Raw genomic sequence first — 23,627 nt, forward strand, 5'->3', positions numbered from 1 at the left:
GTTAGGAGGTGGGGTGTCTTTTTACCGTGGGTTATTCGTCATTCTTGGATTGGTGTTATTGGTAGGTGTTATATGTGTATTTTTTGGTTCTCATTGTATTGGGAAGTGTGGCGATGTCAAGGAAGGTGACAGGGAAAGGGAGGAGACGGTAGCGCGACGGAAGGATGCGACGGTATACGACCCCCTCCCCCCAAGCACATTTGTGCAGAATCGCCACACGAGCGAGGTACTACTCGAGGTAGCCGCACGTTCTTTTTCCTCCTCGGGAGCGACACACCGTCGCCACGTCATCGCGCCACGGTGGGTCCACTCTTCTCTCCCTCTCTCCCTCTTCGTCTTGTTGCTGAACGCTGTCTGAGGGGACTCGCTCGCTCTCTTCAGAGAGGAGATGTTGAGCACCGCGTAACACCCGAGAGAAAATGAACAAAACAAACCGTTGAATCAGCAGCGAGGAAGCACACAGAGCGAAAGAAGACGAAGGACAACACGGCAGGCACACACACACGCTGATACGACTCAGTTGCTCTCCTATACTAGGAGAGGGAGGGCGTGTCTTCCTCCTCTCATGGTCTGAAGTAAAACGCAGCCAACACCGCCTACCCAGCAGTGCTTCACTTGGCCGCGATGAGAACCTCTGGCACCACTCCATCTGTGGTGGACGCTACTGCGGATGCTGCTAATAGGTTTACCCTGGTCATTGCTGCAGTTTTCGTCGGCGGCGGCACGTAGCCGGTCCGCCAGATTGTGTGAAGAGAGCCCACCAACATGGCAATCCCGACAGCTGCCGTCATCATGAGCGCCGCGAGGAGCAGACCGTACTCGCGGGGAGGAAAGAGGGCCTGTGTGAAGTGCGACTCGTCCACGAACGGCATCACACCAATCCAGAGAACGTAGTAGACAAAAAAGCTCGAGTTGCAGGCCAGCAACAGCGTGCCCAGGGCGCGATCCGTCATCATTTGCCTTTCCTCTTCACGGGGGTTTTCCCCTTTGTGTGTGTGCGTGTGTGAAGGGGGGAGGGTTCTGCGTACCGCTGTCTCGTCGTTTACTGTTCCCGTGCTGTGTGCGTGAGTAGGTGATGAGGCAGCACGGGTGCATACAAGAGCCATGAGAGCGAGCAAGAGAGAGAGAGAGAGAGAGAGAGAGGGATAGAGTGAGCGAAGCGCTGAAGCACAAGTGCAGGCGCACAGATTAAGAGATATCTTTAATAAATATCACACAGAGGAGTGTGACGAAGAAGGCGAGATGCACTGCTTCATTGGTGCCTACAACCGTGACGTCATCGCCTACACTGTGCATTGCTTCTTCCTCTCGCTGTAAAGGTGAAGGAAAGAGAGAACATTACCAGCAGTGGGGGTGGGGGCGCAGGGAGGGGAGAGGGGCAACAAATGGTCTCTCCCCTCCCTTCTCGGCCGCTTATTTTTTTCCTTCCTTTTCTTCTGTTCTCCTTCGCGTTCTGCTGCCCTTCGGCATCGCTCCTTTTCGCATTTGTGCTGAGCAGCCGTCCAGCACGCCTGTCAGGGCAGTGCACACGTACGTGTGTGCGTGCGAGACGCTGATTGCCAATCTGCTGGACGTGAGACGCAGGAGCCGGAGGCGGGTCGGGGGTGAAGGCGGCGTTCTCGTCTTAGTCTATGCACTTACCCCACTTGACTTCTTATTGCCACGGGGACACCCAACGGGAGTTGCCGCGGTGTTCTGCGTTCCAGTTTTCTACTACTAGCGTGGGAGCGGCCTCAGGAAGGCGTACGCCTGCGCCGCGTCTTCGTCGGCTTCCGATGCCGCTGCGGACGTCGCCGTGGCGGCTGTCGGCAGACCAAGTGCATCAAGCACGCGTTTGTAGGCCTTCTCAGCCTCCTGCACGTAATGTCCATCGTAGACGAGGTTTGGCAACAACGTCGGTATTTCGATGAGGCGAAAGTGCTCAGAGCTGCGGCAGAGGTCGGCCGTCTGCGCCGCAGCCGAGCACGCCAGCGTGGGCGCGGTTGTCGCTGGCGTGGCATCCTCTTCCGTCATCCGGTGGCGCAGGAGATGCTGGCGGTCGTTCTCGTTGGCACGCCGCAGCTTCATGGACTCCGCCCAACCGAACGGATGCGTCCAGCGTGTCTCACTCGGCAGCTCCACCGGGCACGGCACCACGCCGTGCTGAGCCACCTCTTGGCTGTCCACTGTGAAGGCAGCCGCCAGAACAATGTCATCGTGGGGGACACAGTACGGCCTTTCCGCCTTCTCGGTGGATGTGTAGTAGCGCATGACGTACGCATGCAGCTGCTCCTGCGACAGCTGATTCGCGTCGGCCGTGAAGTGAAGAATACACGGGTCACACGTGGCGCCACCGTCGGCATCGTCGGAGGTGAAGCGCGCCGGTGCCTGGTCGGACGCAAACGACTGCTGGATGACCCACACCACTGCTCGTGTTTGTGGCTCCCTCGCGAGGGCTGTGATGATCGGCGCAGCGGCAGTGTAGTCGCACGCGTCATCCACCTCGATTACGCCGGCGGCCTGCATGGCTGCCAGCGAGAAAAGTGGTGCGCTCTTGGTTGCCAGCACGACACGGCTGAAGCGGACCGCACTTGCAGGGGATGCCAACGCACTCGCAGTCTCGTCAGCCGCGTCCTTGTGGCTCATTTTCGTCTGATCTGGTGCTATGGCTGGAGCTGGAGCACTGCTCTGCCCCTCTGAAAGCGGGATGAGCGGCGTCCGGCCCTGTTCCTGCTCCTTGAGGAAGTCGTAGTACCAGTCATTCACTCCGTAGCTCAGGTAGTTTGTGGCAGTGAGCTCCGCCGGGGTGACGATTACCTTGGCTGGCACCCACTGCCCGTTGCTTAACACGGCGTACTGAGTCTCCTTGGCCTCGTCCACGGCGACGCCACGGAGGCTGCGGCGCAGCACAAAGACGCCGCCCCAGACGGCGGAGATGCGGCACATGTTCTGCGGCACCTCTGCAGCTCCATACGACGTGGCGAGGTAGGGAGATTTGCCGCCAAAGGCACCAGTGGAGAGAAGAAGATCACGCACCATGTCTACCGATTGAACGAGAGGCGGCTCCGCTGCTGCCCCCTGGCCGGAGGTCAAAGTTGTGCTGTTCGTGGCCGGCAGAACGTTCATCATGCCCATGAGCGAGACAACATCGAGGACGGTGCCGGAGAGGTCGTACTTACTCTGCAGGAGCTCCGTCAAGGTGATCTGCGGATTTGACTGCGCTTCACGGGTGAAGATGGCCGCTGCCTTGGCCGCCGCTGCCTCGGCGGCGATGGACGTGTTCACGACAGACGGGTCGTCAGCCGGGTTGGCGGCCTTGGCATGCAGTTGCTCCACTACGGACGCCTCGACATCCTTCACAAAACGCATCATGCGGCGCTTGTCAAAGAGGCTGATGGAGGTGCTGTGAAAGACGCTCGCCCGCGTCAGCGGCACCTCCATCGCCGCCGTCACCGCAGCACCAGCGCCGGTTGCTCCGGTTGTTGTTGCGTGCTGCAGGAAGAGAAAGCGGTGGACGTGCTGGCACTCCAGTGATCGGCCTGTGCCAGAGGATACGAGGTGGCGCAGGAGCGGACCATGCGCCATGTAGCACATCGGAAGCACATCAAATAAATAGCGGCGGCGGCGCGCCACTGGCACCTCGTCAACGATGCGGTTGATGAAGACGTTTGGCGCAGTGGACGAGGACGTCGACGATGACGCGGCCAGGGAAGACGGCTGGCTCAGGTACTGAAGAAATCCAGCGTGGTCAAAGGTGGCCATGGCGGCGCCATAGTACTCCGCACCATCGCAGTGCAGGACCTTCACCCCGTTTCGCGCCAACGCCGCCGACACTATTGACTGCGCTATCCCTGTCCCTTGCAGCACCACATCAAAGCGCAGGCTCGTGTCCAAGCCGCAGCCGGCATCATCGTAGCGACGAGTGATCTTGTAGCACTTCACCGGCCGCCGCACCGACTCCGGCCCGCGGTCCTCTGGAAACATCATCGGGTAATCCTGCTCGTCCACCTGCTCGTAGTGCAGTCCGCGGCGCAGACACTTGTCGAAGAACTCGAAGTCGTGCAGCTGCTTGTGCGCGCGGTGATGGGAGAAGACGCAGTAGCCGGCCGCGCGTGGATTCTTGGCCAGGAGCGTGGCAAGCGTGTCGGCGAGGTCATCGTTGCACACGTGGTTGAAGAGGATGTCGGACAGGATGACAATATCGTAGCCGGCGCCGCCGGTTGTGTGCTGCATCACTTTATCAATGTGTTCCTGACTACCCCAGAGAAGGGGCTCCACGTAGTAGCGGGTGCTCATGGCGGCGCCGAGCTGATCAGCCGAGACAGTGTCGGAGTCGCCACCCTTGGCGAGCTGCTTCCGAGCCTGCTCTTCCATTTCAGACTTCACGTCGGCGTCCATGTCGCCGGGGCCACAGTTTGCCTTCAGGTTCAGCGCGAGGATGTCGAGTAGATCCGCGTCAGGGTAGTCCGTCACGACGCACAGCCGAGCGCCATTTTTATACGCGGCCAGGGCCGGAACACCGAGCCCGGCGCCGAGCTCGATGACAGACTTGCCACGCACGTCGATCAGACGCTCATCCATGCGCTTTACGAGATACTTGGCCGCGTTCCAGAGCGTGTGCCCCCACAGGCTGTGGCGCTTGTCGCGGAAGCGAACCTCCAGAGGCGGCGGCGCGAGGCGTGCGAGGCGCTGGCGTAGCCGCGTGTGATCCTTCGCCGCTGTCGCCGCTGACGTTATGTTGTCAAAGCGGTCAAGGAGAGGGGTGAAGTAATCGCACGTCGTCCCTTCCTCAGCGAGTACCTGGCGGCTGATGAGGAGCGTCTGCAGCGGGAGCTCCAGCACTTCATCAACGCCGCCGAACAAGTCACCAAAGCCTTCGGCATCCGACATGGGTGAGTGAGTGGGGTGAGGCTGATGATTCTAGCAGCAGCAGCAGCAGCAGCAGTAACAGTGAGGATTGCGACCCTTGCGCGAGTTTGTCGGTGGAGGAACAGCGAAAGCAAATGAGTGGCGTCTGCGAGTGGGTGCTGCGAGGCGGGCGGGTGGAGTGAGGAGAGCAGCAGCGAGGTGGAGGGGGGTTGAGGGACTGCAGAAGCCACACATCCGCATACAGAGACTCCTTCGGGTAGCGGTAGATGGTGAAGACGATGGGGCGAGCGTGTGTGTGTGTGGGGGGGGGGGGGAGGGGGTGGGCGCAGAGGAGGTAAGTGAAATGAGTAGAGGAGGTGTGTAGTGGGTGGTGAAGCGTTACGTAGAGAGTGCGAGGGAGCAGGTGAGTCACAAGGCATAGGCGCAGAGTGAAATCACCAGGAGGGGGGGGAGGGAGGGAGTGGTGGTGTGCGCGCATCCGCGTGCGTGCGTCTGCAGTGCGATCAGCGCACAGTGGCATCTTCAGTGCACCCAGGCGAGCCTATTAGTGGCGCTGATGCGTGTTTTTGTGCTCGAGAAAGAACAGAAAGGGAGAGGTGAGCTTTAGGCTCGAGTGTGATGGGGGCAGGTGGTGCACGTGCGCTCCTCTCCTCCCTACTCTCTCCTTCCTCACACGAGAGGCGACAGTAGCGGCAGCAGTGAGGAGAGGGGGGGGGGCGAGCCCTTACAGAGTGGCCGAGAGCACACGCAGCAGTGGGAGTCCACCCAGGTCTGCACAGGCGCGCACCATTGGATGACACTCCACGGCTTCCTTGAAGAGCGCGGGTTTGGTCTCGCTCAGGTAGAGAAGACGATCGTCGTGGCGGTTCAGCAGGGAACAGGCGCGCTGCAGCAGATGCTGACGATGCGTCACCATCGCTGCCTGCCTTTCCACATCTGTAGAGAACTTGCGCGCACCCCACATCTCACTAACCATGGCACGTGACTGATCGGGGTAGATGGGGGGCATGGCGTCGGGGGTACGTGCCGTAGGGGGAAGCGCAAGCTGCGCGCCGCGGCCCCACCGCGGCGGCCGCGGCGGAGAGCAGAGAGGGCAGCGAGTCGCATGCGCAGTGGATACTCGGTCGAGAACGATTTCGAACACCCGAAAAGCTTCTGCGTGCTCTGCGGTGAGCGAGGTTGCAGCAACACCAGCAGTCGCTGGAAAAGACGACTGCGTCACCTGGTACCCATGTAACATGGTGTTCTGTATGTTTACCTCAGAGGCAACGGCAGCAGCAGTGGAGTACCATGCAGCGGCGCCCATCGACTCGGCCCGTGACGTTGTCGAAGAGGAGGGGCACGATGAGCTCAGTCCACGACCTTGCACAATCACTTCCTCGCCGTAGTTATCACCGTCGTCGACCTCGGTAGTGCTACAGCCATCGACAGGAGACATGGAAGGGGACGACAGAGAGAGAATAGGAGGGGTCGAGGGACGGTAGGGGCGCTCAGAGAAAAAGTTCCCCTCAGGTGCGTTGTCAGCCAGGCAGTCGCGTCGCGACATCTCAGGCGTCTTAACCCACGTAGCAGCCTCCTCACGCGCTCGTTTGAAGTTGCGGTAGATGGTCATGAAGGACCACCTGCCGGGAGCGCGACCGGACAGGCAGTTGTCCACATCAGCAGAGCTTGTGCGACGCTGCTCTTCCTGGGTAGTAACCAACGCTGCTGTCGTGCTCGGTGTGCTGTCTCGCGCAGACGAGGAGGAGGGCATCAGAGTGGTACTGGCTGAAGGACTCGAAAACTGGGAGAGGTGTCGTGGCAGCAGAGTGTAGCGTGCGCGCTCTTGCACGAACGAATCGGACCACAGTGAGGCGGGTAAGAGCAACTCCATCGACCGGAAGCTGGGGTGCTGGTAGCGCGTCACCTCGCTGGACGCGGTAAGGTACCTGAATGGAGTGGGGGCGGGCGGACAGCAGCCTGTGATGCTGCTGGAAATACTCTCCGCGTCACAGGACGGGCCTCGTGAGCGGGGGAGCTTCGTCATGCATAATATTAATCAGCGGTGGTGGTGGTGGGGGAAGGCGGATGTGTTTGTTGTTCCGTTTCCCCTTCTATGCAGGCCTGTATGCATGTTGTAGGTGTGCGTCTCTCTATGAGGCTGCGTGTTCCTGTCGTCGTTGTAATGAGGCGGCGGCAGTGATGACGATGGCGATGTCGGGGTAGGGATGGCGGGCGGGTTGCGTGTGGGGCGCGTCGCTGACGTCTCCAGAGCGGGAGGAAGGAGGGGGATGTGAGGTGGGATAGAGGCGCTGTGTGTGCGTCCCCTAGTACTTTAGCGGCCAAACAAAGAATAAAAGAGCTCAGTGACGTCCGGGTGTGAGGTGCAGAGCCGAGAAGATGTGCGGGCTTACGAGTGGAAGGCGGTGGTCAATCAGGGAAGGAGGAAAAGGGGAGTGGGTGGAGTGAAGAGCACTGAGGTGGGCAGCAGCAGGATGGCTGGTACGCTCGCTGAGCGATAATGGCTCCGCTCTCTGTCCGTCGCTTTTTTTGGTGGGCACGCGCGAGGCATCCAGTGAAGATGGTGGAGCTATCTGCGTCGACGTGCACATCACACACAGTGCCTTGAAGGCGTACCGTAGAGTCTCTCTCGCTTTTCGCCTCCTCCTTGGCGCGGTCCTGTGCTTGTGGTGCGTGCCCCTCTCCCACCTGGGTGTGGGTGGGGACTTCCTCTCCCCCCTTCGCACTCATCCACAGGTATGCCCCCATGTGCACAAGTCCGAGCCCCCCCCCCCCTCCCCTCCCAACCACGCATAAATGCGTGTGTGCACCACGACAGGCGAGAGAAGCAGAGCGCGATGAGTCGCTGATGCCTCTGTTTCACGCATGGCGCAAGATGGCCTTGAACTTCTCCTCCCATGCCCTCATCTTCGCCAAAGGTGTGCAGTGGCCAGGCGCACCGGCCTCTCCTCCTGTTTCGCTGTTGTTGTCGTAGGGCCGCTGCGCTAGCGCTTTCACGTCGGCATAGCCGCTACGCTCTGGCGCCGCGAGCACTGACGGCTGTACGACGTCTATGGGAGGGGTGGGAAAGTTTGACAGAAGCCTCGGCGCACCAGAATCCGCCGTGCTGACGCCAGTTGTCAGGCGCGCACTGTGTGTCCGTGCAGTGTCGCCTGCGCCTGGTCCCGGTGCGTTCTGTGGTTCCTTATTGGAACTCGGCGGAGGCGAGTAGCTCAGTGATCGACTGGGGCTGAGAGGTACCCATGATGTGCCACTAAACCCGCTGGGCTGGGTGTTTGGCGTGAGTCGATTCCGCTGGACGTCAGTCCACATGACGTGTGGCGCAGATGAGGAGGTGCCCAGCGGCAGCAGCTCCAACTCGGACGCCGCTCGAGTCGCTTTCGCTTCCACTCCATTCCTTGGCGCCGCCGCCGACGCGGGCTTTGACAGCAGCGCTACAGGGTGGCGAGCGTTTGCATGCGACTGACGCATCAGCGCGACCTTGTCATCTCTTCCCTGCTGCTGCCCCGTCCGCTCTGCTGCGGTTGCGTTGCGAGCATGCTGAAGGGTTGCACGCCGACTCCTCAGCAGCGCATATTCCCGGGGATAGCCGTTGCGCTTGTCCGTCAACGCCGACAGTTGTGTCTGCCACTGTGCCTCTCGTTGGGCGTGCAACGTGGACTGGTGCTCTGCCGCATTGGTGCAACGCGTTGTCGCGACGTCGTCGCGCTGTAGAGCTGCTTGCGTGTGTACCAGAGCGGCACGGGACTCTTGCTGCACTTGCTCCGCCAAGGTGCGCGCTTCAACCTTGAGTTGCGAGACGTTGTCCTGCTGCACCTGTGCAAGATTCTGCATGTCGCGCGTGGCGGCACCCAAAGCCGGATGTGCAGTGGCGCGGCGCTGCTGCTCTTGGAAAAGAGCGGCGCGAGCCTGACGAAGCTGCTCAAGGTCTGTGCTGCGGTGCTCGTCTCGTGGCTGCTGCTGCTGCTGTGGCGGCGGCGGCGGCGCAGAGGCAGCAGGGGAGGTGGGCGTGAGTTGGCTACTGGCGAGTACTAGGTCGTCCACACAAGCGAGAAGCACTGCGTTGAGGTGCTCGAGCGCGCTTCGCAGCACCAGCAGCGACTGAACCAGTGATGACGATGCATCGCTCGCTTGCCGTCCACTTAGCTCGTCCAGGAGGGCCTGGACAACGCGCGCACCTTTCTGCACTTCGAGATCGCCGTTGCTCGTCGTTTCCTTATTGCCAGTGTATTTCCCGTAGAGCGCGGCACGGCACTCGTGCAGCTCGCTGCTGCGCGACATACAGCCAAGCGCGGCACGACAGAGTTCGCGGAGGTGCGCCTGGAGTGTTGGTGTGAGCGGCTTGCCATTGTGCATGGCACGGCCCTCTGAGGCATTTGCAGCGCTGCGGTTGCGGTCTGACTCCTGCTGCTCCCAGTGCAGCGCAGCGAGCGACTGTAGCAGTGAAGCGTTCTCGTCTGCCAACTGGGAGACAACGCGGCGCAGGTGAGTCACATCGTTTGTATCAGAGCTGCTCGGTGTGTCGTGCGTACTGTCGTTCTCACTGCCGCTGCGGTGGCATACAGCGGTAGGTGGTGAGGGGTAGTGATCCTTCTTCTCTAGCCGTCTCGAGTTGTGACGATAACCACGACGCCGTCGCTGCTGCTTCTGCATGTGGTGGCCGCTGCTGCCGGGAGTGAATGAGTTCAGAGTTGTGGAAGAGGAGTCCATGGACGCGCTGCTACTTCTCCACTGTTGCCCTCGCCCCGCCATGTGCTGCCGCATTGTCTTCTGAAGATTCAGCTGTTTTTGAAGACGGTGCACCTTGTCAAGCAGCTTCCGTATGAGCGTCTTTGACGAGGCTTGCGCAGTGGCAAACTCCGCCTTCCACCATGTCTGGAGCGCGTGCTCGCGCTGTAGCTCTCGACTCTCCATGTGTAGCGCCCGCTGCCGCCAGTATTGCAGCTGCTCTTCCAGCTCGAGTACGTGATAGTGTTCCAGCACCGCTGAGCTGCTCATGGCAACGGAGTGGTGGAGTCCTTGACCATCTCTGAGGTGGAGGGCATCGAGCGCAACGCCGTCTGACAACAGCTCTGCCGGCGTGCTCGTCAGCGCGGATACCGCATGGCAGGGGATGACGGGAGCCGCAGCGCCATCGCTTCCGTGTTCGCCAGACGGGGACTGTTGTGAAGCCAAGTGAGAGGCAATGGGCGGGGAGTGGCTCCTGGAGTGCGAGGAGGCGGATGTGGGGGACTGGCGAGCGTGCCTGCTGCGATGATGCGCGGGGTGAGCTGTTTCCTCGCTGCTGCCTTTGCGGAAATCCAGCGGCGGTCGAAGAGGCCAGCGACTTTCGAGTCCATTAGCGTCATCGGCTGACGATGCTGTGGCGGCGGAGCTGGGGGCCATAGAGGCCGTTGCCGGCATGCGCGTTGGGATCGGAGACATCGCCGTGATACTGGAAGACTTGGGTGATGCCGACGCGGGAAGAAGAGAGGGATGGCAAAGCGGACCACGATGGTATCGTTGTCCCTCTACGCGTGCATTGCCTTCGTCCTCCACATCTTCCGCATACGTCGCGTGGTGGTCATGCAGCCGCCATGGCAGGCGATCATCTCGAGGGTCTCCCATGTGCGTCTCTCTGTGTGTGTGTGTGTGTGTGCCTGCGCGCGAAGAGGGGGATCTGTCTGAAGGAGGAGGAGAGAAAGGAGGGGGCGCACGGGAGAAGGGATTACGCACACAAGCGTTGCGAGGTGGTCATCGTTCGCGGTTGAATTATGAAAAGGGCAATTCAAACCCCAAGAGGGAGAAGCAACCGAAAAAGAGGAAGAGCGCCAGCGCGCACAGTAAGAGAGAGAGTGTGTGTACGGCTGCACGTTGCGCATGCTCCCCCCTCCAGTGTATTGCTGTCTCTGCATGTGTATACTTCGCAGCTGCGTCACTAGCATAAGGCGATAATCACCGCACAACAGAGAAGGTGACTAGCTCAGGAAGGAGGGCGAGTAGGTGTGGCAGCAAAGGGCAGCGGAGGAGGGACCTCTCCCCAAACATAGCCTCATCTCTATCACCACCCCGCACCTCCTCCCCCACTTCCTCCTCTTGTCGACCACCTTGAGAACCCAGCGCCGCGGATCATGGCTCAGTGGGGGAGAAACTCGACTGTCCATGCGCCATAGCCACTGCCGCTGCCACTGTTGGTCTCGTCACCGCTGGTCGTGATCGTCTGCTTGTGGGTCTCCTCACCCCAAAGCTTGTGTCCGCTTTCCATCGGAGGGTGCAGCCGCACCTCTTCGTGGCGGGGCAGCAGGTGCACAAACAGGAGCTCTGCCGCCATCTCCGCGCCGTACTCGTGAGCCCACAGCGTTATCACTCCAAGCTGACGCAGAGTCACCCGTGCGAGAGTGGCCCTATTGGGAGGCACGGTGGAGGCTGCAGCGCCATTCCTGAGATCCAAATACCTGTCAATGACGAGACGCAGGCGCGTGTCAAGCACCCCGCGATCAAGCGAGAAGACCAGGATGTACGGCTCCTCGTTCTCCAGCCAGCTCGCGTCCTTGCTGCAAAGCTGCGCCTGGTCTTGCTGACGCCACAGGTACTGAAGCACTTCTTCGGGTGTCTGGCGCCACGTCGGCAGCACCTCGATAAAGCGCAGCGGATAGCCGCAGAAGGCTGGGCTCACCGACGCTTCAGCAGCCGCGCCACAGGTCGGACTGCGGGGTGCGGTGCGCCACTGCCCTGGTCGCGCGTGCGGAAGGACACGCACGCACATCGTCTCCATCACGGTAGTTGGGGCGTGCTCGCACTTCTCCGTGACCTCAGCGTCGGCGACAAACGCCCGACGCAGCGCTGCTACGGTACTTCCCTCGGCGGTGCCGCTGTCTTGAAGGCATTTAAAGGTGCGCGGGTCGTACTGAGCGAGTGCGTTGCGCACCTCGTCTTCGACGCCGCCTCGCGCCTCACCATCGTAGCCCCTTTTCCGGCCCCAGACATCGGCGCACAGAGCGTTGGCACGCCGGCGATGTCGTTGACCCTCGGCCATGCGATGCACCATCGGGTTCGCCGATGTGAGAAGCAAGAAGTACAGGAAGGATCGGAACTGCGCGGCATGTGCTACCGACAAGTTCCACCGCACCGCGGTGGACAGGCGTGCAACGGGGATGGGGATAGCCGTAAACTTGCGAAAGAGATGTGCGATAAGACGGCGATTGATCTCGTACATGGCGCCGGCGGACAGGCTGCGAGTTGGCAGATCGCCCATCATAACAGCGAACAGGCCATCTTCGCTGGTGTCCGCTGCAAAGGACGTGGCAACGTCCGTGCCTTTTTTCCCTTCATTCCACCCGAGGGCTGGTGGCTGTGCCGCTGCCGCTGCAGAGCCTCGCGTCGTCCCCACCGCTGTGCCACCACTATTCATGAATACATTCGCTTCGCTCGTTTGGGAGCCGCCGCCGCGAGTTGCTACGCCGACCACAGACGAAGCATGCAGCATCACATCCACGAGCGGATGCCCAGAAGTGTGCTGCTGCCTTGCTGCGGCCGAGATGGTCTTGCGCAGCTGTTGGTCTGCTGAGAACCCTGTCGTGGGCGCGACGGACCTGGTGGCCGACTCATCGGATGGCTTGCGTACTCCTGCCAAGGCGCTGTGGAGGAGGTACTGTGCATGGGCGGTGGTCCATGTCGGCGACCCGGCCGCCCCATTCAGCCACACAAATTCGCAAGTGTCGGCTACCTCTTCTCGAGCGGTGGCCGATGGTACAGGTGACTGCTGCTCGTGTTTCCGGATCGCGGTGCCGCTTAAGTACTTCATGCCGCTGGTGTCCCGCGTCTCACAGAACGCGGCGTAGGCGGCAGCCTTTGCCTGCACTCCCCATTGCAGGGCATAGCAGAGCTTCGCAACTTCACGATCGCGCAGTGGGTTGACTGTAGCCAGCAGCATGGACGGCAATGCCGGGTAGGAGACAGCGCCGGAGTACGGCGAGACACGAAACTCGGGATCTGAAAAGATGATCGACAAGAACATCCACTGCTCCACTTCGTGGCTGGCGGGCAGGCGAGGGGCCACGGACATCTCGGTTCCACCACTACCACCGCCGCGGCCCAGGGCCGTCACCAGTGGCACGACACTCGTGCGAAAGGCTTGGGACAGCTGCTGCCCTCGTCTCCACAGCACACGCTGCTCTACCGCCGCACCGCCACCACAGCTGCTTCCACTGTTTGCATTGTCCTCCGTTGTACCCGCCGTTTGCCGTTCGACATCGCGTGCACCTGCCTCTCCCTCGCTCAACACCCCCCTGCACGCCGCATGACTTGCCCCATTGGTGCCGCAATGCAGTAACCCGTGGTCGTACCTGTACACGGCATGGGCGGCCCACGCACACATGTTTGCCGTCTCTTCGTCCACCGCGTCGCGGTAGCGGGCAAAGAGGGCACTCGGACGCAGCGGCTCGGGGGAGAGCAGCACCAGTTGGGCGAGAAGAGAGCGAATGCGGCGCTGCAGAGTTGCTACGGAGACGTTGCAGCCATTCACATGCGGCATGGGGGGCGGCGAGGGAGGAGGAAATGACGCGCTGGCGTGGCTGTCTAATGAGCTCACACGTGTCTTGCGTTCACCGCGTGCGAGGTGCACTGCTGATGAGGCGAGGTTCGTGGTGTTGCTCAGCTTGTGTAGACTTGTCACGTGTGCATTTGTGCGGGCCACATCCGTAGTGGCGACGTCAGGTGGCGCCACCACTACGCGCGATCCGGCAGCCCCCGTCATGGATTCGTTGAGACGTGCTGGACTCGCCCTGCCGCGGCGAGAGGTGACGCGGCTTGATGCAGACCTCTTCTTTGCCGTCTTTGTTTTGTTCATCGCCGTCGCGATCGACGACTTACGCCCGACCGACGCCGCTAGCTGGGCACCGGTGTGCCTCCAAGCCGCACGAGAGAGTACCGAGAGACGCATCATCACGACGATGATAGTGATGTGCGCACGTTCTTGCTCATTTCCTGTCCACCAGCTCCCCGGGTGTTTCCCAGCACGTGGTGTACTATGCTGATCCGACAACTCATGGGTCGGCGTTGGTGTATGCTCACGCGGTGGTGATGAGTGGATAGAAGAGAGACATCAGGAGGCCAAAAAAGGGAAGCGGTGAGGCGACACGCAATGTGCCACAATTCCCTGTGTCAGGTGGCGGTGTGGCCAGCAGCCAGTGGAGATGGGGCGCACGAATGCAGCGCTTGTGACCGAGGTGGTCGGGGAGTCGCGTAAGCATGCGAGAAAGGGTACGCGCAGCGCCATACACGTTTCCTCCCTCCCTCCACCCACCCACTCACACCAAGCATGCACACAGACGCACGCGCGCGTGCAAGCACCCCCCCCCCCCCCCCACACACACACACACGTTTGCGCTTACTGTCTCTCTCTCGCTCTCTTGCTTTTCTTTCCTTACCTGCACACTGTTCATCCCTTTCATTCGTCTGCTCGTTCGCTGCCACTGCTGATGCGATGCAGGCGACTTCGCGAGAGAAGGACAGGAGAGGAGCCAATCGTAAACATACAGGGCCAATGCACAGGCAGGCGCAAGGCAGACGACATCACACTCGCAGTCATTGCGGCGCTCGGTTGTGCTTCTCCACACTTCCACAGTTCCCCCACGTGCGCACCTCCGTCCTCAAATTCATGCGTGCAGGCGTACATCACACGAGAGAGAGAGAGAGAAGAGGGAGGGAGCGGGAGAGACAGCAGGACGGGGAGGGGAGAGCGGACAACAAAGAGTGAGGGGAGGAAGGCTACGCTGGAAAGCGGAGAGCACGACAGAGCCGCAGCGACGACGACGACAGCGGCCAGCAGCAGCCCAGGCAAGAAAATGAGAAGCAAGACGGACAAAGCCTTGGGAAGGTTGGCGGGCAGAGAGGGAGAGGGGCGGAGGCGATGGAGAAGAAGTCGATTTTCTCACCCATAAGGACCCACAGAAACATGGGCCTCCCCCTCTCCCTCTTCCGTGCCTTACCTCCCCTGGTGGCCACGCTTATCGGCCCCGCACCGGATCTCCCCATTTTCTGCGTTTGAAGTTGCTTAGCGAATGGCTCAGCAAAGAGCGCATCGCACCTTGCCAAATGTGTGCAGTTACGCAGCACACACGTGCTCAGAGAGACAACAGCGGAAGGGTGGAATTATCGGTGCTTGCGCACTATGGCAAGTCGATTCATCTCCGTCGCCACCTGGGCCTGCATTCGCACCCACACTGCCTCGGCGTCTGCATCGAGGCTCTCGTCTTCATCGCCAGCGACCCCTTCTCCAAGTAGCGGCGGTAGCGGTGATGGTGTGCCCGGCATCGTCAGGCCTCTCCCCTCCTCCACCGCACTGGCGTTGTCCTTGCCTTTGCCGTATGCCTTGTGACGTGGTAGCGGAGGACGAGGCTGAAGTTCACCAGGTTTGCTCGTACGATTCTTCGCCAGTGATAGAACTGACGAGGAGGCTTCAGCTGGAGGAGTACCGGCGGATTTCGTAGACGCTTTCGGCCACGCCTTCAGCACTTCTGCGAGGAGGCGGGCAGGCGTTTGCTGCTGCTGTTGCTGTGGACCATGGCTGCTGCTGCTACCCGCCGTCATTACCTCTTCTATCTTTTCCACATCGTCGTCCTCGGAGCTGCTAGCCAACCCCGTTTCATCCGTCTCCACGTCGTCGTCGTCGCTGCTCGCTTCGACTGTACTGTTGCCGTTTCCCGTCTCTGATGAGGTCGACTGTGATTCACTTGCTGCATCCACGTCGTCATCGCCTCGCGCTCGCGTTGACTCCGCCGACGCCAAAGTCTTCAGCTGACCTCGTAGTTGCAAGAGCTGCTCAGCTGGGCTGCCGTGAAAGAGGTCTGCGCCAGATGGCGAGCCCGCGACTCCGCTACCAGTGCTTGAGCCGTTACTGTGCTCTGCAGTGGGTGGCGAGTCGAGGAGCACGTCCCGGATGACTTCCGCCATGCGCAGCGCTGCACTGATCTCGCGGCGCTGCAGGTGTAGCAGCAGCTGAGTGCAAAGGCGAACATACGCTTCCTCGAGCGACTCCTGCTGAGCGGCCGTTGCCGTCGTCGCCGTCATCGTCGGAGACGAGGAATGGGAGTCCATTGGAGATGCGCCTGCGTGTGTGTGCGTGTGTGGAGGGGGATGTAAAGAAGAGAAGAAGGGGAGGGGAGGAGGAGGGGAGGTGCGGAGTGCGAGGTTCAGGAAGGAGGTAGAGGGCGTGCTGTGCACTCGATTGTGAGGGGCGACGCGATGCGCACGCGGGAACGAGGCCACTAGCAACTCCAGAGTCGTCAGTACTAGCAGCAGCGGTGTGAGAGCGCTAATGCATGCTTGTGCGCTGATGTGTGTTGGTGCGTGGCAGACTGTGTACGCGCCTCTCGCGAACTGCATCTGTTGGTCAAAATAGAGGCGGCCGGAAAGGATGTTGTCTTGGTTCGCTTGCATAGGCGCACATGCCGGCACCGTGCGCGAGCGCTTTATTGCTGTCACTGCCGTCTGCCGCGCGCCTCTTTGACTGTGTACGAGGGCGCTGTCGGCGAGACGGTTAACATGACATCCTCTATGAGCTGCGACTGATTATTTAGTGGGGCGTCGAGGGCGCGTGCGCCAAGGGCCGCCGGAATCATGAGAAGCGTTGCCGAAAACTGGAGCACTGCTGTCACGACGAAGTTGCGTCGGTAGCCGTGTTGCTTCGTAATATAACCGCCAAGCATGGCGCTGCCAGTCCAGGAAACGAGCGAGACGCTCTCGAGTGCTGACCACTTCGCGCGGCTGTCCTTGGTCACGCAGTCCATGATGACACTGCGGGTAATGCCAAGGACGGAGTTCATGAGCGCGTTGCGGCAGAGAAAGAGCGCGATGATGCCTGGCAGGGTCGTGGCGGTGGACTGGCGTCGAGCGGTGGCGAGCACGAAGAGCGCGACTGTGCCCACTAGCCGCACACCCAGAGCTGTTGGAACGCGGCCAAGTCCACAGTTATTGATAAGCCACGGCAGGCATGAGGAGGTGGCGGCGGTCAGCATGGTGGAGGCGATATATATGGCGTTGAGACCGACAGGGCTTACGTTGCACTCAGAAGCGAAGAAGAGAGGGAAGTACGGCAGCGACATGCCGGAGCCGATGGCGAGGAGGAGATCGACCAAGGACATCCAGTACGGCACAGAGCGCAGCGACGTCAAGCCACGCCAGCAGCTGTGTCTGAGGCTGCTGAACATGTCACACACCCGCAGCATACCCTCGCCGTCTTCGCGTAAGGTAATGCTTGAGCTATGCTGTTGCGGCTGCTGAGAGGAGCGGCTACCCTTCGCAGGTGCGCTGAGAAGACCTTCCCTGACCGCGGTGTGTGCAACCATTGCTGTGCACTCTTGCACGCCTCCGGCATCGTCATCACAACTTTCCCTTAGGGTTTCGGTGGCGGCGCACAATGGAAGCGCCACGGTGAACCGGAAGTGAGTTCCATCCCTGAAGACGTCCGAGACGGCGATGTGAGTCGATCCAGCCGCTAGGACGGTGGCGGCATCTGCTGGCTGCTGTGTCGCTGACTGCAGAGCTGAGTACACACACGACTCGAGATTAGCGTCAGATACCGTAGTGACCACCCCCGTTGGGGCCTGTTTTGCCGTGCCTGCCGCCACGGAGTTGCGTGGCGAGTTGCTACGCAAAATGCCCTCGTTTTCCTCCCTCACGGAGTAGCGATCCTGCAGCCAGCACAGCGGTACGAGGGCAAGCGGGTGTACCGCCACGCCGAGCGTCATTACCACGCGAACGCGCTGTGGACTCCACGAGTTTCCCCACACAAAGAAGAGCAGCGCGGCAACGCCGTAGCCCACAATGTAGCTGACCGTCTGTATCACCCACTTGACATTATAGATGAACGTGCGCTGCCCTTGCGGGACGCTGTCGGCGAAGAGCGCCTCCACGTTGGTTGAGATGATACCCGTGTAGAGGCCCCACAGCGCCTGCGCGCAGAGGATGAGCCACATACTGGCAGTCCAGAAGGCACAAACGAAGAGGGCGAGGGACACCACAGCACAGACGGCCCCTGTCCGGATGCAGCGCTGTCGCGGCTGGCGGTCGGCAATGCATCCGACGACAAGCGCACCGAGAAGCTGCGCGACCCCACAGACGGAGGCGAGAAAGCTCACGGCAGTGATGCTCGATGTCGTGTTAAGCAGGAAGACTGGAAGGAGCTGCATTGCCCACATGCTGTAGAAGGAGCCGTCGAGGAGGCTAAATAAAAGCGTGAAAGGGACGTTTCGGCTGTGCGATGAGGGCCTGCCCGGCGACAGAGAAGACACGGAGGATGCGGCGGTCACGACCTCGTCTCGCGCCGGCGGCGAGCGCGTTGTGGAAGTGGTCGCCGACGGTGCCGGTTCCTTGCTCAGTCGAAATATTGTGCCATCGTTCGCCTCTGCGTGGGCCATTTGCTCCCCAACTGCCTTACAAGCGACGTGATGAGCGAAAGCGAAGAAGGGGTGGGGGTGAGGGAGCACAGCATCTGTGCTGAGTTAGGTGGTTTGCTTAGTTGTGTGCGTGTCCGCCTGAGCACGAATACGAGTGCGTGTCTATGCTTGGCTGAGTCTTTTAGGTGGCTGGGAGGGCACAGCTACTTACTCTCGCACTTGCATGAAGGCTGCGGCAGAGTACAGCCAGAGAGCCGTTCGACGCACCAAACACCCACGCACATGCAGTTTGGCGCGCCGTGAAGGCCATTGTATACGGACGATGAAGAGAGAGAAATATTGGCAGAAAAACTGTATCACCACGGCAGAGCGGCAGCGCGATTACGTAAATACCCCCGCGCACGGAGGTGCTAGCCTTTTGCTTCTCTTTCGTGCGCTCTCCGCCATGGAAAGGGCGACTCAGCGAGTCAAGTGAGCGAAGGTAAAATCGAGTTCGAGCGTCTCTGAGCACCGCTCGCCTGCTGAGGTGTTCCAAAAAAAAAAACGCCGGGCGAGGAATACCCTGCGTCACACAGCTGGAGGGAGGGGCGGAGGCGTATCGCGCCTTTTTTTTTTTCAGGTGCCTGCCTCTGCGGGCTGTACGTCAGGATGAGCAGTCGTAGAGACAGACGCAAGAAGCAAGCGACAACACCTGCTTGCCCGTGGTTGTCTACATCAGTGCGTGCACTACGGTAGTTTTACGCTTCCCCTACTCCACACCAAAGACGCTCAACCCACCCGGTCATCCGTGCGTGTGTGTGTGTGTGCGTCGTTCTGTATGCTGGAATAGTACCTACACCTCCAGGACTCGGCACGTCACCCGTTTCGCACGCATGCGCCTCTTTGTTGGCCACGTTCTCTGCCAGTGTCGCCTCAGAGGAAGGAAGGACGAGGGAGCACACCATCACTCAGTCTCAGGCAACCAGTACTGACCAAAGCCGTGCCGCACGCACTTCTCCGTCATCAACTCGGCCATCTCTAGCGTCGCCGCGGCCACGATGGTGGCGTCATGTGCCATGTCGAGCGGCCTGCCGAGCATGTTGTATACAACGCCGCCGGCCTCGGCGACGAGCAGCGATCCGGCACAAACATTCCATATCTTACCGGCCGGCTCAAGATACGCGTCCACGCGTCCAGCCGCCACGTGCGCGAGGGTCGTCGCGCAGCTGCCAGAGCACCGTAGCGCCGTTACCGGTAAGCGAAGCAGCTCCTCACGCATGGCCACGCTGCAGTCAATGACGGCGTCGTACTTGCGTCGACGAACGATCGCGCTGTCGGGGTTGACCGCCTCGGGCGTCGACAGCATCACACCGCAAGGGTGGTTGAACACAACAACGGACGTGGTCGGCACAGCCTTTGCGTTTACGCGTATCTGCCGCCCATTGACGAAGGCGCCAAGGCCCTTGATGGCCGTGAAGAGCTCGCCGTTGCACTCTGGCACGACGCTCGCCGTAGTGTGCGTGATGATGGGTACTGTGTGCGGCAATGCAGACGCCCTAGAGAGCGAAGTGAGCAGCGGCGCCGATAGCGCCGGAGGCAGTGCAATGGCTGGCGCGGCGGAAGCCTCGGGCTCATCCGTCTTCTTGATCTTGCTGGTGCCCGGTGGGGTGAGGGGGGAGGCCCCAACGAGGCTACTCTGGGCACCAGGAGCTGCAGCGGTGGTGACTGATGAAGCCGGAGACGAGGCCAACTGCTGATGCTGTTGGTGCTGCTGCTGCTGCTGCACAGCATTCAGCACCGCCGCAGCCGCTACGGTGAGCCGAACACCAGAGCTAATGAAAGGTGTAAACACCACTGCCAGGACCGGCTGCTTTCGGTAGGTGAGCCCAATGCTGATGCAGCAGTCGGGTAACCCATGCAAGAACGAAATGGCGCCGTCGATGGGGTCAATGACCCACGTGTAGTCATCGGAGAGGGGGGTGTCAGGGTTGAGCTCCGTCAAGAAGGCAAAGCGAAGATGCGGCTTCTCGCGTTGCACCTCCTCCGAGTACCGGCGAAGGATGTGGGTAATAGTCTCACTACATTGTTGGCTGTACTGTGTGACCAGGTTCGATGCAGAGGTCTTGGTTTCCGCTTCTAACGAGGCCGCACCGCCGGTTGCAAGCGAACTGGCTGTGTTGAAGATGGCTGTGGTTGAACCTACCCACCCCATTCGAGTTAAAGAAGCTTCAATGTGTCAGTGCATCTCTCAGAATGTGCTGCGTGCTAGTGGAATCCGCCTAAGCGTGTCATCGATAAGCTGCTCTGTCGTTCAGCTTTTCTCAAAGCTCTTAACCTCTCACGCACTCCCGCCTGCTCTTGCGCTTGTGGTTTGTCTCCTTTGTCCACGCGTTCGTGTGTGTGTGTGTGTGTGTGTGACGTGGATCTCCTACGGATCCCTCGTGCACCTCACGTACCTTCCATCTCTCCTGCCGCGGCTTGACGGCGTAGCGTACACATCCACCAGAGTGACGATATTGAAAGAAAATTTAGACACACACACACACACACACACACACACACACACACACACACTTTCAGACCAGCGATCAAACGTCGCTCGTATTCACTGCGAACTCTGCTAGCGTTCTTCTCTTTCCTCAATCATCTCTTCTCCCCATTCCCCTCTCACAGTCTCGCTCACTTGCTCGCTCTTCTTCTCGGTCTGTCGCTGGACAGCGTTTTTTTTTTTTATACAGCACACACACACACACACACACACACTCAAGCAGCGGGAACAGGTAATGCCTCTGACAGCGGCTGGCATGAGGACTCTGATGCGTCAGATGCAGGAGGTGCAAGAGCATCCTATCGACGGTGTACAAGTGCGCCCGTCGGATTCAATAAGCGAATACCATGTCGACCTTGACGGCCCGGAGGGGACGCCGTTTGCTGCTGGTCGCTTTCATGTTGTTCTCGTGTTTGACGAGCAGTATCCAGAAGTGCCGCCGAAGGGCTTCTTCCGCACCAAGATCTTCCACCCCAACATCTCCGAGCGTGGCGACATCTGCGTGAATGCACTAAAGCGTGACTGGAGCTCGACACTTGGGCTGCGCCACATCCTTGCCGTCATCCGCTGCCTGCTGATTGAGCCGAATCCGGAGAGCGCATTAAATGAGGAGGCTGGCAGGCTGATCTTGGAGGAGTACGCGACATACGAGCGCAAGGCTGCCATGTACACAGCCATAAACGCCGCGCGTCCGAATGGTGTGCCACGGTTCACGCTTTCAGAGGCCGAGACAGAGAAGGCGTCCAGGTCAGCCACGGCTGATATATCGACGGGCGTCGATGCGAACAGCGGCGCCACTCTCACTACTGCTGGTGCTTCGTTATCGCTTACGACAGGCGACAGCGTGCCGTCGGCTTCCGCGCGCAAGTTGGCTCCCTCGGAGGCGAATTGCCACCGAGGGCCCAACGCAGCGACCGACAAGGTGGAGAAGTCGAAAAAGAAGGCGTTACGCCGTATTTGAGTCAACGCGATACAACACTGGATACCCACGTCTGTGTGTGCGTGTGTGTGTCTGCTGATGTGATGTGAGGCAACGATCTACGTGCAAACTACCTGGGCATATGGGTGATGCAATCCATCGCTACCAGGAAACCAACGTGGTGAAGTGAAACCCTCTTTTTGTTGCTGTTGCTCTAGTCCATGATGGAGTGTGTGGGGCGCTTGTCGGTGTGTTGTAGATGCTCTTTAGTATATAGATAAATGTATGTATCTCTCTCACTCTATATCTGTATGTAGCTCCAGCCTCGCCCTCCCCTTCTCTCCGTGGACTCTCCTTGTAGTGGTGCTTGTCGTCGCTGACCTCCTCGTTGGATGACGGTGCGTGCGTGTGTGTTTGGGTGCCGGCGTGCCTGTGCGCCAGCCTTTGTGGCGCGGGGGAGGAGGAGGTCGACTGCGTGGCAAAGCATCTCCTGGCGCACACAGGCTTGTGGTGTCTTTGTGTGAGGGAGAGAGAAACAGGGAAGAGCGAGAGTGGCATACAGTCAGAGACACGAAGGACAGAGTCTTTCGGAAGGCGGTACGGGGAGAAGATCTTGACCCTGTGGTGCTCATTCTCGCTCGCTCTCTCTCTCTCTCTCTCTGTGTTTCTGTCACCGATGTGTGCCCTGCGATGAGAGGCGCCCCCACAGATGGGGAAGGAGGGACTGCAGGTGCCGCTCATTTTCTTGTTTTCCTTTCAATTCGCTAGATATCCCCCTCATTACTATTGTGGCCTTGCGTGGGCCTGGCGTCGCTGCCGTTTTTTATTTTTCGCTCGTTTTTTCTTCCTCTTTCTGTTTGTTAGCGTGCCGTGCAAGACGATAGGCCTCCCTCTATTCCCCCTTTCTGTCTCCCCTCACTCCCCCCAACGACACACACGCACACACTTACTAAGTGTTTATTTTCACGTGTATGCTGATATATAATCGTAGAGGAGAGAGCGAGCTGATTGGTTCCCCCCCCCCCCCCCCAGCTCCCTCGTTTTTCCTTTTCCGTTTTGCTTCTCGGCCCCCACGCCTGGACAAACCTGACCGGTCCAGCAGTGGGACAAGAGAGAAGAGCAACGAAATAAATGGAATGTCCCACGCGTATGCCGAGCAGAGAAGACGAGCTCTGCTGGTCGACTGTCGTTCTCCACTAGCCCTTTCCTTCATGCCACGACGCACGACCCACACGCTAGCTGAGCACCCCATCTACCTCAGTGATGAACCCCAAAAGGGAAAGCAAGAGTATGACTTATGATGATCTAGGAAGCGAAATGATGCGCTTCAGAAAAGGCTCTTGCACCAGCCACTGACTGTACACATGCGCAGCGATGAGCTACAGCATCCTACTTTCTTTCCTTTCCCCCTTCCCTTCATTCTTCGTCTATCAGCGCTGCACGTCCCACTCCATTTCTAAATAAGTGCCTTACGCCTTTCTTCTCCACCACTGAACCAGACACGTCATCGTCGCCATCTTTCCTTCCATTCCCTTTCTTGTCGTCGCCCCTGCCAGCACACACACACACACCACCACCACCACCACCAAAAGAAACAAACACACGTGTGCTTCACTCCTACGCTTACGCAAGGCAAACGACAGCCAAACGACTCCTGCTATTATTCTTAGCTTCTTTGGGGGAGGAGGGGGGGCTGGTTGCACCTCCCTTTCTATGCCTTGTTGTGGATGTTGCTCATCTCAACGCGACAACGGTTTACGCCCCTGGTGCGTGTGCGTGTGTGTGGGTGTGCGCAGTCCTTATGGTGATTCAACTTCCTGTCAGTACACTTCACACACCCGCCCACATTCGATAGAGGGTTGAGTGTTTGCTGGCCTCGTTTCCAGTTCAACTTGAGGTGGTCCTCGTGTGTCTGCATCTGTGAGTGTTCTGCAGAGTACACATTACTGTCGTCGTC

The 23,627-nt window shown here is 59.8% G+C and overlaps 9 protein-coding genes across 9 annotated transcripts; 1 reads left to right on the plus strand and 8 right to left on the minus strand.

The window, feature by feature from the left end:
• Window positions 1-611: 611 nt before the first annotated feature.
• LBRM_15_0840 (conserved hypothetical protein) lies at window positions 612-956 on the minus strand (the record flags this gene model as incomplete). The annotated part of the gene is made up of 1 exon (XM_001563482.1): window positions 612-956. The coding sequence occupies one exon, from the start codon at window positions 954-956 to the stop codon at window positions 612-614; it is 345 nt and encodes a 114-aa protein (XP_001563532.1).
• Window positions 957-1,716: 760 nt separating this feature from the next.
• LBRM_15_0850 (conserved hypothetical protein) lies at window positions 1,717-4,869 on the minus strand (the record flags this gene model as incomplete). Its single annotated transcript, XM_001563483.1, has 1 exon — window positions 1,717-4,869. One exon carries the CDS (start codon window positions 4,867-4,869, stop codon window positions 1,717-1,719), a length of 3,153 nt encoding a protein of 1,050 aa, XP_001563533.1.
• Window positions 4,870-5,572: 703 nt separating this feature from the next.
• On the minus strand, window positions 5,573-6,874 carry LBRM_15_0860 (conserved hypothetical protein; the record flags this gene model as incomplete). Its single annotated transcript, XM_001563484.1, has 1 exon — window positions 5,573-6,874. One exon carries the CDS (start codon window positions 6,872-6,874, stop codon window positions 5,573-5,575), a length of 1,302 nt encoding a protein of 433 aa, XP_001563534.1.
• An 833-nt stretch (window positions 6,875-7,707) lies between these two features.
• On the minus strand, window positions 7,708-10,272 carry LBRM_15_0870 (conserved hypothetical protein; the record flags this gene model as incomplete). The annotated part of the gene is made up of 1 exon (XM_001563485.1): window positions 7,708-10,272. One exon carries the CDS (start codon window positions 10,270-10,272, stop codon window positions 7,708-7,710), a length of 2,565 nt encoding a protein of 854 aa, XP_001563535.1.
• A 691-nt stretch (window positions 10,273-10,963) lies between these two features.
• On the minus strand, window positions 10,964-13,771 carry LBRM_15_0880 (conserved hypothetical protein; the record flags this gene model as incomplete). The annotated part of the gene is made up of 1 exon (XM_001563486.1): window positions 10,964-13,771. One exon carries the CDS (start codon window positions 13,769-13,771, stop codon window positions 10,964-10,966), a length of 2,808 nt encoding a protein of 935 aa, XP_001563536.1.
• Window positions 13,772-14,979: 1,208 nt separating this feature from the next.
• On the minus strand, window positions 14,980-15,924 carry LBRM_15_0890 (conserved hypothetical protein; the record flags this gene model as incomplete). The annotated part of the gene is made up of 1 exon (XM_001563487.1): window positions 14,980-15,924. One exon carries the CDS (start codon window positions 15,922-15,924, stop codon window positions 14,980-14,982), a length of 945 nt encoding a protein of 314 aa, XP_001563537.1.
• Window positions 15,925-16,307: 383 nt separating this feature from the next.
• LBRM_15_0900 (conserved hypothetical protein) lies at window positions 16,308-18,245 on the minus strand (the record flags this gene model as incomplete). The annotated part of the gene is made up of 1 exon (XM_001563488.2): window positions 16,308-18,245. The coding sequence occupies one exon, from the start codon at window positions 18,243-18,245 to the stop codon at window positions 16,308-16,310; it is 1,938 nt and encodes a 645-aa protein (XP_001563538.2).
• Window positions 18,246-19,167: 922 nt separating this feature from the next.
• LBRM_15_0910 (putative myo-inositol-1 phosphatase) lies at window positions 19,168-20,415 on the minus strand (the record flags this gene model as incomplete). The annotated part of the gene is made up of 1 exon (XM_001563489.1): window positions 19,168-20,415. One exon carries the CDS (start codon window positions 20,413-20,415, stop codon window positions 19,168-19,170), a length of 1,248 nt encoding a protein of 415 aa, XP_001563539.1.
• A 571-nt stretch (window positions 20,416-20,986) lies between these two features.
• Window positions 20,987-21,712, plus strand: LBRM_15_0920 (ubiquitin-conjugating enzyme; the record flags this gene model as incomplete). The annotated part of the gene is made up of 1 exon (XM_001563490.1): window positions 20,987-21,712. One exon carries the CDS (start codon window positions 20,987-20,989, stop codon window positions 21,710-21,712), a length of 726 nt encoding a protein of 241 aa, XP_001563540.1.
• Between the last annotated feature and the right edge of the window lie 1,915 nt (window positions 21,713-23,627).

The sequence above is a fragment of the Leishmania braziliensis genome, chromosome 15 (genome assembly GCF_000002845.2).
Source record: "Leishmania braziliensis MHOM/BR/75/M2904 complete genome, chromosome 15".
NCBI classification, from domain to species: domain Eukaryota; phylum Euglenozoa; class Kinetoplastea; order Trypanosomatida; family Trypanosomatidae; genus Leishmania; species Leishmania braziliensis.